Genomic DNA, 12,838 nt, shown 5'->3' on the forward strand with positions numbered 1-12,838 from the left:
TATTGAAGCAAATAATTACAGAATACACATTCTTTTGAAGCACACATGGAAGATTTATTTGCCAAAAATCGACCACACACTATGCCATAATACTGTAATAGGCTTTAGGGCAGTCCATTCTTAAGTACAAATTGTCCATAAATTGGATGTTCATAACCCAGGGACTGCCTAAACATTTGAAAAGAAACTTCAAAATTAGTGATCTATGCATTCAATTTAACAAAGTAGAAAAAGAAAAATAGAATAAATCTAAAGAAGGTTTAAGAATAGAAATTACAAAGAAAAGAGCAGAAATTAAAGAAACTGAATGCAAATATACAATAGGGAAAATAAAGGGTAAGAGTTTGTGCTTGGGAAGACTAATAAATAGGCAAAACTCTGGTAATATTAATCAAATCTGAAGACAGGGAAAGAGAAGGCACAAGCTATCAGAAATAAAAATGCTGCCGATATTAATCTGACAATAGGATATTATTATTTGAAAATCTAAATAAAAGCATAAGTTTTGAGAAAAAGTCAACTTGTAAAAATAAACACAAGAAAAATGAGAGAACCCGATCAGCCCCATATAAATAAACTGAATTTAGTACTTTTAAATATTTTCTCATAATGAAAAGTAGGCCTAAAAAACAGCTTTACATAAATATTCTCCTACAGAGTTCTAAAAGTACTTCAGACAGGGTTGCCATATAAAATACAGGATATCAAGTTACATTTTAATTTCATACTAGTATTAAATAACTTTTAATACAAGTATATCCCATGCAATATTTGGGACATACTCATCCTAAAATGAGTATTTGTTGTTTATCGGATATTTAAAATACATCGGAGTCCTGTGTTGTTTTTTTTTTTTTTTTTTTGCTAATCTATCAACCCTAAAATAATTCCCTACAAAGTCTTGCAAACAATAGAGAGTTCACTCCCCAAACCTGACATGGACTGTATGATAAAGAAAAATTACTGGCAAATCTCATTTATAAGATGGAAAATGTTTGAGAATGTACTGCTAATGAGAATCAAAATGATACAACCACTATGAAGGGTAATTTGGCAATATATAGCAAAACCCTGGTGGCATAGTGGTTAAGTGCTACGGCTGCTAACCAAAGGATTGACAGTTCGAATCTGCCAGGCACTCCTTGGAAACTCTATGGGGCAGTTCTACCCTGTCCTATAGGGTCGCTATGAGTTAGAATCGACTCGACGGCACTGGGTTTGGTTGGTTGATTTTTGGTATAGCAAAACTACGTGTGTATTTATCCTTTGACCCACAATTCCACTTTTAAGAATCTATCCCAAAGATGCAATGGCAAAAATACAGACAGACATTTGTTATTCATAATAGCAGAAGACTAAACACAACCCAAATATCCTTCAATAGGGAACTGGTTGAATCAACTATGGTGTATCCATACTACGTTTACATATATCACCAATGATTGAAGAATTATCTCTATATACTATTATATAAAGTGATCTCCAGAATATACTGTTAAGTAAAAAATTAAGGTGTAAAAAGCGTGCACAGTATCCCATAGAAGAATCCTGATCAAAAGGGGAAAAATGCAGAATCAAATTCTCATGGACTCTAGACTTTCTAGAGCCGTAGAGGGTAGATAAACCCCTGAAACTACTGCCCTGAGATAATCTTTAAACCTTAAACTAAAAATATCCCCTGAAGTCATCTTAAAACCAAACACCAGTTTAGCTTAATCAGTAAAAAAAAAAAAAAAAAAAAGGTCTACCTTGAGCATTATGCTCTTTTGACAACTATCTATATGGGATCAACGTGACAACTGACACTCGAAAGATTAGACAGAAGCCTTAGGGGGCACTGAGTTTGTTAATGAGGGAGGAACAACTCAGAGGAGTAAGAACAGCTGCACCACTCAAAGAAGGTAATCAATGTCACTAAATTGTACATGTAGAAACTGTTGAACTGGTGTGTTCTGCTGTGTGTATTTTAACAACAACAAAAAAAAAACTGTAGAGGAATAAAATGCACAGTAGAAAACTGTGTAGAGCATGGTACGATTTATCTCAAAAAGAAAGGTGTATGTTAAATTAAAAAACAATGAAATGATATGCAATTTAAGATTTTAATCATTATCCATACAGGGAGGGAATGAAGACGTAGGATAGAGGACAGACAGGGATAGAAGCTAGACTTCTCTATATATACCCTGATTTGTTGATTTCAATTTGGAACAAAGTACTGTTTTCATAAGTATAACAAAATCTAAATTTAAAAAAAGCAAACCCAAAAAATAAAATTAAACAAATGAACCTGTGCATTTAACAAACAACTAATTATGTGATATTATAATTCTAAGGAGCCCTGGTGATGCAGTGGTTAAGCACTCCGCTGTTAACTAAATGGTCAGCAGTTTGAACCCACCAGCTGCCCAACGGACAGTCTGCTTCCATAGAGATTACAGCTTCGGAAACCCTATGTGGCAGTCCTACTCTGTCCTACAGAGTTGCTATGAGTCAAAATCAACTCGATGGGAACGGGTTTGGTCTTCATTTGGTTATTATAATTCTATCACTGCAAGTGCTTTTGAGAACCAGAATCCTGTGTGGAAGAGAGAAGATACAGTCATAAGACAGAAGTAAAAAACTTTACCTTTACTCCTGAAACCAAATTGGAAGTATCAATATAAGTTCTTAATACACTTTACCTTTAAAAACAAACAAAAATGAAATAAAAGCATATTTCCTAGCTCTAGCCACTAAAACATCTTAGAAACAACCACTAATCCAGTAGCCGGAAGTACCACTAGTGGCCAAATGGTGGTCTTGAAATACCATTTCCCACAAAAAGAAGGCTTCCTTGAAGAAATGAATAATTCCTGGTCTTGGTAAGAAAACGTAAAAGATAAACCTTGGATATCCTGTCATACCAGCTAGCTTCCTTGCTATTAAAAGTTACTAAAAAAAAAAAATTTTTTTTTTTTTTTAATCATTGTTGTTAGGTGCAACTGAGGTGACTCTGACTCATGGGAACCTACAGCAGAAAGAAATGTTGCCCAGTCCTGTTTTATCCTCACAGTTGCCAGCATGTTCAAGTCCATCATTGTGGATAACGTACCAATCCATCTTACCAAGGGTCTCCCACGACCTCACTGGCCCTCTACTTCATCAGACATGATGACCCCCCTCTAGCAATTGATCCCTCCTGATGACATGTCCACAGCAAGCAAGTCAGACAATGTTCTCTTGTGATCCATAAGGTTTTCATTGGCTGATTTTTAGAAATAAATCACCAGGTCTTTCTTTCTGGTCTGAGTCTAAAAGTTCCACTGAAACCTGCCCACCATGGGTGACCCTGCTGGTACTTAAAATAGCAACAGCATAGCTTCCAGCATCACATAAGACACCACAGTACGACAAGCTGACAGATAGGTGGTTGAAAAGACTCAAGAAACAACTTGGAGGAACTCCCACTAGCCAAAGATGGAATAATTTAAGCATCGATAAGGACAGTGATTACAATGTACTGAAATGATCAAATATATTTGAATCTATGAGCTCATAATGACATAATAATTATATATATATATAATTGTTACCACTAAAGGATGCTATGCAACTAATTAATTTATTTTTCAAAACCATTAATTAAAGGGAAAGAATCAAGCATTTAATCTGCCATTTCTATTCAATTTGTACCACTGGGTAACCACAAAGTATGTGAATGATGGTTGCAATGTCATACACTCACATATATGTACACACATACAAGTTAGCCACACATTCTGTGCCTCCACATGAAAGAACACACACCACCTATGAAGTGGTTTTGCTAAAATCAAACCTGATTCTAATCAAACCTGTAGATCCAACTACCAATTTACAGTAATAGAGAGGACTGAGGAACATGTTAAACCACACCAAGGCGACATAATCGACAAAATCAAGATTAATACCTCTTATGAATATAAGACACAAAAATCCTCAATGAAATACCAGAAGATTGAATCCAACAATGTATAAAAATTTAAAAAAAATTATACACTCTGACCAAGTGAGATTTATTCCAGAATATTCAAGGTTGGTTTAACATTTGAAAATTAATCAATGTTCTCTGTTAACATGCTAAAAAAGTAAAATCACATAATTATATAATTTGATGTAGAAAAAGCATTTCATAAAATCCAAAACCCATTTCTGTAAAAACTACCACCAAATTAGGAATATAGGGGAATTAACTCAACTTGGTAAAAAATATCTATAAAACACGATAGCCGACTTTCAGTTTCAACATGGCAAGGGCTTGGAAGTCATCATGCCTGTCCTCATACGGAAAACACTGAACAAACTGAAAATTAACAACTCTCCTTAGATCCAGTATTCTACGTGCGTGGAGGGAGAGGGGGAGGTTCTTTCAACATTTTAAATATTATACTCCACTCTATTCTTGTTTGCATGGTTTCCAAAGGGATGCTAAAAGGCAAGAAACAGTCTGAAGAGACAAAGCAAGTATTAGAAGCAGTCGGATATGGCACAGATTTTAAAATTATCAAGACTAATACCTAAAATAATTATGATTAATATGCTAAGAGCCCTAGTGAAAAAAATGGACAACATACAAAAACAAATGGGTACTATAAGCAGAGAGACAGAAACTCTTTAAAAGAATCAAAAGGAAGTGCTAGAAATTAAAAAAAAAAAAAAAAAAACTAACAGAAATGAGAAATAACTTGAATGGGCTCATTAGCAGACTGGGCATGGTTGAAAAAAAAAACAGTGAGCTTGAAGATATGCCAATAGAAACCTCCCAAGTGAAAAATGGGAATAAATGATGGAGAAAAATGAAAAAGTAGAACAGAATATCCCACAGCTGTGAGACAATTACAAAAGATATAAAATACATACACTGGAAATACCAGAAAGAGAAGAAAGGCAAAAAGGAACAACAACAAAAAAAAAAACTGAAATCATGGCTGAGAAATTTCCAAAATTAATGACAAATACCAAATCACAGATTCAAGAAGCTCAAAGAACACCAAGCAAGATCAATACAAAAAAAAAAAAATCTATACCTAGGCATATTATATTCAAACTTCAGAATATCAAAGACAAAAAGAAAATGTTGAAAGATGCCAGAGGGATAAACACAATTTGCCTACAGAGGAACAAGGATAAAAATCACATCGGACTTCTCTTTAGAAACCATGCAAGCAAGAATAACCCCCTGCTGTTGTTGAGTTGATGCTGACTCATAACATCCCTATAGAAGAGAGCAGAACTGGCCCACAGGGTTTTCAAGGCTGTAATCTTTATGGAAACACACTGCCACATCTTTCTCCCATGGCACAGCTCACCAACCTTTTGATTAGCAGCTGAGCACTTTAACCGCTGTGCCACCAAGGTTCCTTGCAAGCAAGAATAGAGTATAGTAAAATGTTTAAGATGTTGAAAGAAAAAACCACCAACCTAGAGTACTGTGTACAGCAAAATTATCCTTCAAAAGTGAAGAAGAAATAATGACTTTCTCACAAACAAAAATTGAGGAAATACATACATATCAAACAGATCTGACTGCAAGATACATTAAAAGAAGTTCTTCAGAGACAAAGAAGATTATACAGGTCAGAAACTTGGATCTACATAAAGAAAGAAAGAGCATTAGAAAGGAAATAAATGAAGATAAAATAAAAACTTTTATTTTTCTTATCCTTAATTGATAGTGGCGATGGTTGCACAACATAATGAACATAATGTCACTGAATTACACATGTAAAAAATGTTGAAATGGCAAATGTTTTGTCGTATACATTTTTACCACAATATTTTAAAAAGATATGCATGTTCCTAATTCCCAGGCAATTTGGTAACATCTCTATAGGGAAAAAGTCCCTATAAAGAGAGTCTTTCGTGAATTAAAGCAAACTTTTAGAACTGAGATTCACACATACACAAAACAACAACAAAACCAAGAAATAACGTTTTGTATTTCCATATAGAAATTCAGTATTTCTTCCTCAAACAGCCTGTAACTCTACTAGGTGTAGGTCAATTTCGGACCAAATCTGATACTGTATCAAAAGCCATTAAAAAAAAAAAAAGCCATGCAACAACCCCATTACTACCTAAAAATATGGAATGGAACATTTCTACCAGGAAACACCTGGGAATACTTTAATATGAGTGAGTCATATTTTGTATGCACAATATATTACTTAACAAAATCTAGCACAGATTTTTTTAAATACACTGAGTGAAATTAAGATTTTTAAATGTCTTGTCAGGATTAAATGTAGTATAACACCATACCTTAAAAAAAAGAAAAAATTTTATTTAAATTGCATCTTTTCCAAAGCTTAAAAAAAACACAAATATTATATCCCTGCAAAGCTGCAGAGCCTAAAAACACCATTTCCTTTACTACCCAGCATAAGGCCAATGCTGAAAGCAACAATACATTTAGTTCATCTTTGTTTTCTTCAGAATAAGATTGTCTTTCATACAAGAAGAAAACTTAAAGTTTCATAATCAATACTTTGTCAGTTTTTTAAAAAATCTTATTAAAAGGATACACATAAAACTATCATTTTCTCAAAATTGGTAAGTCCAAGGTTTATTTACTATATTTCAAATATTTCTGAATTTTTTTCTATTAATTAAAAATATCCGGACAACTACTTCTTTTTACTGACTTATTTACACATATATATTCCCCTATTTTTTTCTTCTACTACTATCCTTTTCAAAACATTTCTTTTGTTTCCATACAGTTAGCTTTATATACAATACTGGAATAAAAAACGTGAACACTGTTGCATTTACCATAGAGGCCTTTTCTTCTACCTTTCTGTATCCTTGGATTGTTTTTGATTAGCACGTAATTACTTTCAAAATGAAAAAAATAATTTCTCTTCTCTTATGACATTGCTTTTTCATATGGCTCTGACATGCCAACCCTTTGTGCTGAGTTAGGTGGAAAGTGATTTGAAATTAAACGAACTATTTTTCAGGCAATGGTAAGACAGAGAACGGGAACATGTAACCTTAAGGTATCTAGTATAATTATATACGTAAACACTTTAAAAATAGGTAACAACTTAAAAATTACGCAAACAATTTTTCTTCTGCTTCAAATTTACTTTTTCGACAAGGTTAAGGCAGATTAGGTTTTTGTGGAAAAAGTCTAATCACGTCTACTTTCTAACTCACTTTCTTAAGTCTATAAAATAATTTCAAGCCAGATATTATTAATATTGCTAAAAACTGAAAAATTAAATTCAGCTATAAAGAAGATAAAATGTAGAAACAAGCTGTTTACAGGTAAATGTCAGGTAATTTCTGATACTGGAAAAGCACTCAACAAAATTGCTTAGCATAACAAATATTACAAATAATAATAGTAATCCGAGGTCTCTTACCAATTTCAGCAGGTAGTTGTTTGATTTTGTTCTCTCGAATGCTAAGCATAATGAGTTTTGACAGGTTTTTGATGTCCTTTTCCACAGTAGTTATACGATTAAAGCGAAGGTAAAGAGTGGTGAGAGAATCTAATCTGTACACCACCGAAGGAATTTCTCTCAGTTTGTTATGCCGTAAATCAAGCATCCGTAGCTTCTTCAAGTTATCAAGAGAGTCAGGCAAACTGGTAAGTGAATTTTCACTTAGAGCCAGTGTCATGAGATTTACTAGACAGCCCACCTCTGCTGGGAGAGACTGCAATTTGTTACTGTATAAATAAAGTTCTGTTAATTGAGTCAACTCTTTGATTGATGATGGTAATATGTGTATAGACCTCTTGGACAAGTCCAAACGCATTGAATTCTCTTCTCGGCACTTGTTGAGCTCTTTTATCACCTCTGCATTGCTGGATTTTTTTCGAGTCCCAGGTGCTGGATTTGGCCGTTTGATCGTATTATCAACAGAAAAAGCCACCCCTGGTTGGGCAGCACTGGAGTCCTTCTTTCCATCTTTGGCATCTTTCCCTTTGGTCTTAGGTTCTTTTTCTTTGCTCTCTTTCCCAAAACCTCCAGAGGCTTTTGCCTCCTTTTCTCTTTCTTTAGCTGATGGTACTTTGGGATCTTTCTCTTTAGAGTCTTTTTCTTTCCCTAAACTACTCATGGTGACTCAAGCTTGGGCAAGAACTACATGAACCCTTTTCTTTTATTTGCCAACAATAGTAATTGAAATTCAAAGATGAAGAGACAAAGACCTACACAATCAAAAAGGTGTTGGCTTGAAGAAGTAATCAGCATTGAGTAGCATCCACCTGTTACATGTTGGATCTAAAGGCACCATGCCCATTTCTGAGAACTCATTCCGCTGGTAAAATGGTGCTGGTCAATCATGAGAATTTCTGAAATACAACAGAGAGAGAGAGAGAATTAAACTATATTATAATTTATATTCAGTAAATGGGCTCTGGAAAAAATATTACTGGCAATTTTGCCATTTTATTGTAATTTGATATAATGAATATTTATTGACACCTTATATTATGCAAAATCCATTGAAAACTATAAAAATTAATAAGGCAGTCTCCACCTTCAAGGAACTTAAAATCTAATAGAAAGAGTTAACAAGATACAAGTTACTATAGTACAAAGGCTTTATTTATAAGAACTGAAAAGTAAAAGAAATCACTGCAGCAGCTAATTATTGTATGTTTTCTATGTACAAGCCCTACCTAAGGAATTTACTAGTATTAACTCATTTAATATATATAACCAACCCAGTGCCATCGATAACAGTCACATGAAATAAACTGTTATCCCCCCTTTTTATATAAGGACACTGAGACACAGCAATATTTTTAAGTAACTAGCTCTGTGATCTTAGAAAAGTGACAGAGCCAAGATTCCAATTTAGGTAGTATGTGTACCCAGAGTCTAAGTTCCTAACCACTACACTAAACTGCTCTCTCTACAACTAATAATCAGATAGCCACAGATAACTGGAAGGATTTCGAAGGTGCTGATGACAGAATGGAAAGCAGTATGGCAAAAGAACAAAATGAGTAAAGTGAAATATGTACGGAAAACAGCAAATAGTTCAGGGAAAAGCACATTGAGACTCTGCACTTTAATAAGCACTCTAGGTAGTTCTGATGCAGGTTGATCTGGAGACCACCTTTGAGAACTAGTGACAAAGAACAATCTCCAATTATATCTATATCCTAAGGACTGAAAAGGTGAGAAATATCAATGATACATAGGTAGAAAAGCTCACAGTACCTAGCACAAAAATTCTCTGTTAAAATGACTGAACAAGAGGATCCACAAAGACTGAAAGGATGAGTAAAATCTTTGTGGAAGGAGCCAATTTTCCCTAAGCATTTAGAATATAATTTTCTTTTGTGATTTTATTATTAATTCTATATATTATTGTTGTTGTTAGGTGCCATCGAGTCAGTCCCGACTCTATGAACAACAGAATGAAACACTGCCTGGTCCTGTGCCATCCTCACAATTTTTGGTATAAGGGCTTTAAGATTAAAGAGAAAATGATAATATCTTACCTGGGTACCTTAAGAGGTTTAGAAAGTTATTAAAACTTTATCAGATGACCAACAGGATTTGATAGTCTAAGTGCAGAGGACTCTGCTAAGAATTTCTTTTTATTGGATGTGGTCCTCACCCTATATAAGTTTGCAGTTTAATTAAACAGCCAAAACACTCAAGTATGGGAACTGACAAGACAGTATATTACCAAATCCTCAGGTACATGGCAGATGCTATAGCATTTCTGAGAAAATCAACATCAGTGAGAGCGGCTGAGAAATGTTGAGTAAAGACAAGCTAATCCGCCCTTGATTAATGTTCAAACAAGTAGAGGAGAAATGGCAAAGCATTCCAGGTGGGAGTAATGAAATGGAAAGCTTGGCCTGGAATTGTGAATGAGCTTAGTTTGCCACAAGACAGTGAAAAGTTGGGTCTTTGCTAAAACAAAGGGCTAGAGGTGGAGGAGTAACAGAAGCTGGTAGAGGATGGATGATCCATAAATTCTAGACCGGAGAGTTTAAAGATTATATATACTATAAAGATTCTGCAATCAGAAACAACATGCTATTATTTGCTAGCACTTCAGGGAAGCTGTATCTCCCCACTACTCACCATTCCTCACAAAAAGAAAAGAATTTAGTCAAGGGGACTACAATGGAAGAGACTAAGAAAAACTTCAGAGGTACAGGTTCGGAAAGTAATGCTGGTGAGCCAATATGAAATCACATTTACTAAAATCACACGACAGTGAATAATGGCAGATACAAACAACCAAAGGGATACAAAAACAAAATCTGTGCCATCAAGTCTATTTTGCCTCATGGAGACCCCACGTGTTACAGAGTAGAACTAGGCTCTAGAGAATTTTCCTGGCTGTAATCTTTTATGGAACCAGATCACTAGAACTTTCTTCTGTGGTACTGCTGGGTAGGTTCGAACCACCAACCTTCAGGTTAGCAGCCAGACCAATTAACCATTTGCACCACCAGGGAGAAAGCATGGTATACTCCAAAAGAATCACTTGTTTCAAGCAAAGCTGCTGCAGCTCACAGGCAAAACTTCAACGGTACCATGTCCCAGCATTGTGGTTAACCACTGGACAAATTCAATTTGTAAGCCAGTATAGAAAGGAATGCGTGTTATCCACTGAACTATACAGTCATGCTACACTTAAAGGCTATTACCATCTTTGAAACATGTTGTTACTGTCAAATCAAAAATGACAAAAGGTAAGCCTATATTTTAAAGCAAATAGAAACATTAAACATGGAATATTATCTCCACTTTTAGGAGTGCTTGTTCTTAAAAAAGAAGCCCTGGTGGTGCAGTAGTTAAGAGCTCAGCTGCTAACCAAAACGTCAGCAATTCGAACCCACGAGCCCATTCCACAGCAGAAAGATGTAGAGGTCTGGTCCTGTAAGGATTACAGCTCTCCTTAGAGCCAGACCATCTGAGTTCAAATCCCAATGGCTCCACTTACCAGCTCTCTGTCCTTAGGCATGGAGCCCTGGGTGTACAATGGTTAACCATTCGGCTACTAACAAAAAGGTCAGCAGCTCAAATCCACCAGCTGCTCCTTGGACACCCTATGGGGCAGTTCTACCCTGTCTCATGGGGTCACTATGAGTTGGAATCAACTCAGCGGCAACTGGTTTGGTTTTCTTTTTCTTTTTTGGTATATTACAAGTACCTTCAACTTTACTCCTTCCATTTTTGGCTCATTCCTTCTTCACACTAGCATCACCTGCTTAAAACATCTTCCCGTCCTCCCACCCAACACCTCTAGTTAATTTTTACGCTAAAGATTCACTTCTTCTCTTTTTGTGGATAATCAATATTCAACTGATACTTCCTTAAATGAATAACCATAAATACACTGTATACAGAAACCAGGAGAAAAAAAGGAGCAAACTATTCTGACAAGTCAGAAAACTTTAGTAAAATATTAGTAACAGCATAATGAAACTTATAAAGAAATGATTCTCCATTACCAATAAAGGAAACTTGAGGAAATTCTGGCTTTCTCCCACTTTCGCTCACAAATTGAAAAATTAATGAGAAATACTGTCACATGAATATTTACCTTAATGTTCTGTCAATATAATTTATCTGCAGAGCCATCAAGATAAAAAACACTCAAGTCTTGGTTTAGATTAAATTATATATAGTATATAAAAATTAAAATGTGGATATTATATATACTTTCAACAGAAGAAATTACGATCATCAATATCAGAGCTAGAAAAAACTGTGAGATCATCTAGCATGAAGCCATCATCCTTCCAACAAACCACTCCATTCATCAAATGCTTACCAAGAAACTATTGAGTCAGGTCCTATTCTATATCTGGGGCTAAAAAAAAGAATAAAACAAAAGCCCTGCCTTCGGTGACCTTACAAAGGGAAGGAAACAGACAAGTTGCAAAACTATGGGAAAGACAATATGAGAGCATAGGGATTGGAGGGTCTGGGGTAAAGAACTGTGTAATGGATTGAATTGTGTCCCCCTAAAATACGTGTCAACTTGGCTATGCCACAGTTCCCTGTATTGTGTGGTTGTCCACCATTTTGTGATTTGATGCGATTATCCCATGTGTTGCAAATCCTAACCTCTATGAAGTTAATGAGGCAGAATTTGAGGCAGTTATGTTAATGATGCAGGACTCAATCTACAGGATTAGGTTGTATCTTGAGTCAATCTCTTTTGAGATATGAAATAGAGAAGTGAGCAGAGAGGAGAGGGACCTCATGCCACCAAGAATGAACCGTGAGGGGAGTGTATCCTTTGGACTCAGGGTCCCTGCACTGAAAAGCTCCTAGACCAGGGGAAGATTGATGACGAGAACCTTCCCCAGAGGTGACAGAGACAGAAAGCCTTCCTCTGGAGCTGGCACCCAGAATTTGGACTTCTAGTTTTCCAGACCATGACAGAATAAATTTCTCTTTGTTAAAGTTATCCACTTGTGTTATTTCTGTTACAGCAGCACTAGATAACAAAGACAGACTGTGATGATGCTTGAACTAAATCCTGAAAGTTGAATAGGGTCTCCCGAATTCATGCAGGGGCAGATATTCTGAGCACAGGAAACAGCATGAAAAAATTGTGTATACCAGGAACCATAAGCAGTTTTCTATGGTTGAGGTTCATGGCCGTAGATAAGGTTGGAAACGAAGGTCATTAAATCTTAAAAGGCTGCGTATTCGAATTTAGTAATTTTGGACTTTATCCTGAAGACACTGCGGTTTGCAAACACTACTCTCTAAACCCTAGTATTCTAGAAGGGTGCTCTTCAGGGGCTGCCAAGAGTAAATATAAAAAGATACTAAAGAATTTTAAAGGAGAAGAGGACATGATCGAAAGCATATTT

General features: G+C 35.5%; 1 protein-coding gene across 1 annotated transcript in view; it reads right to left on the reverse strand.

The window, feature by feature from the left end:
* Positions 1 to 12,838, reverse strand: part of SHOC2 (SHOC2 leucine rich repeat scaffold protein) — a 108,558-nt gene that overhangs the window by 57,354 nt on the left and 38,366 nt on the right. The window contains exon 2 of the mRNA XM_003408951.4: positions 7,392 to 8,326. Coding sequence (XP_003408999.1) covers positions 7,392 to 8,091 — 700 coding nt within the window. The 5' untranslated portion in view covers positions 8,092 to 8,326. The remainder of the gene's footprint in view (positions 1 to 7,391; positions 8,327 to 12,838) is intronic.

This window comes from Loxodonta africana, chromosome 16, assembly GCF_030014295.1.
Source record: "Loxodonta africana isolate mLoxAfr1 chromosome 16, mLoxAfr1.hap2, whole genome shotgun sequence".
In the NCBI taxonomy this organism is placed as follows: domain Eukaryota; kingdom Metazoa; phylum Chordata; class Mammalia; order Proboscidea; family Elephantidae; genus Loxodonta; species Loxodonta africana.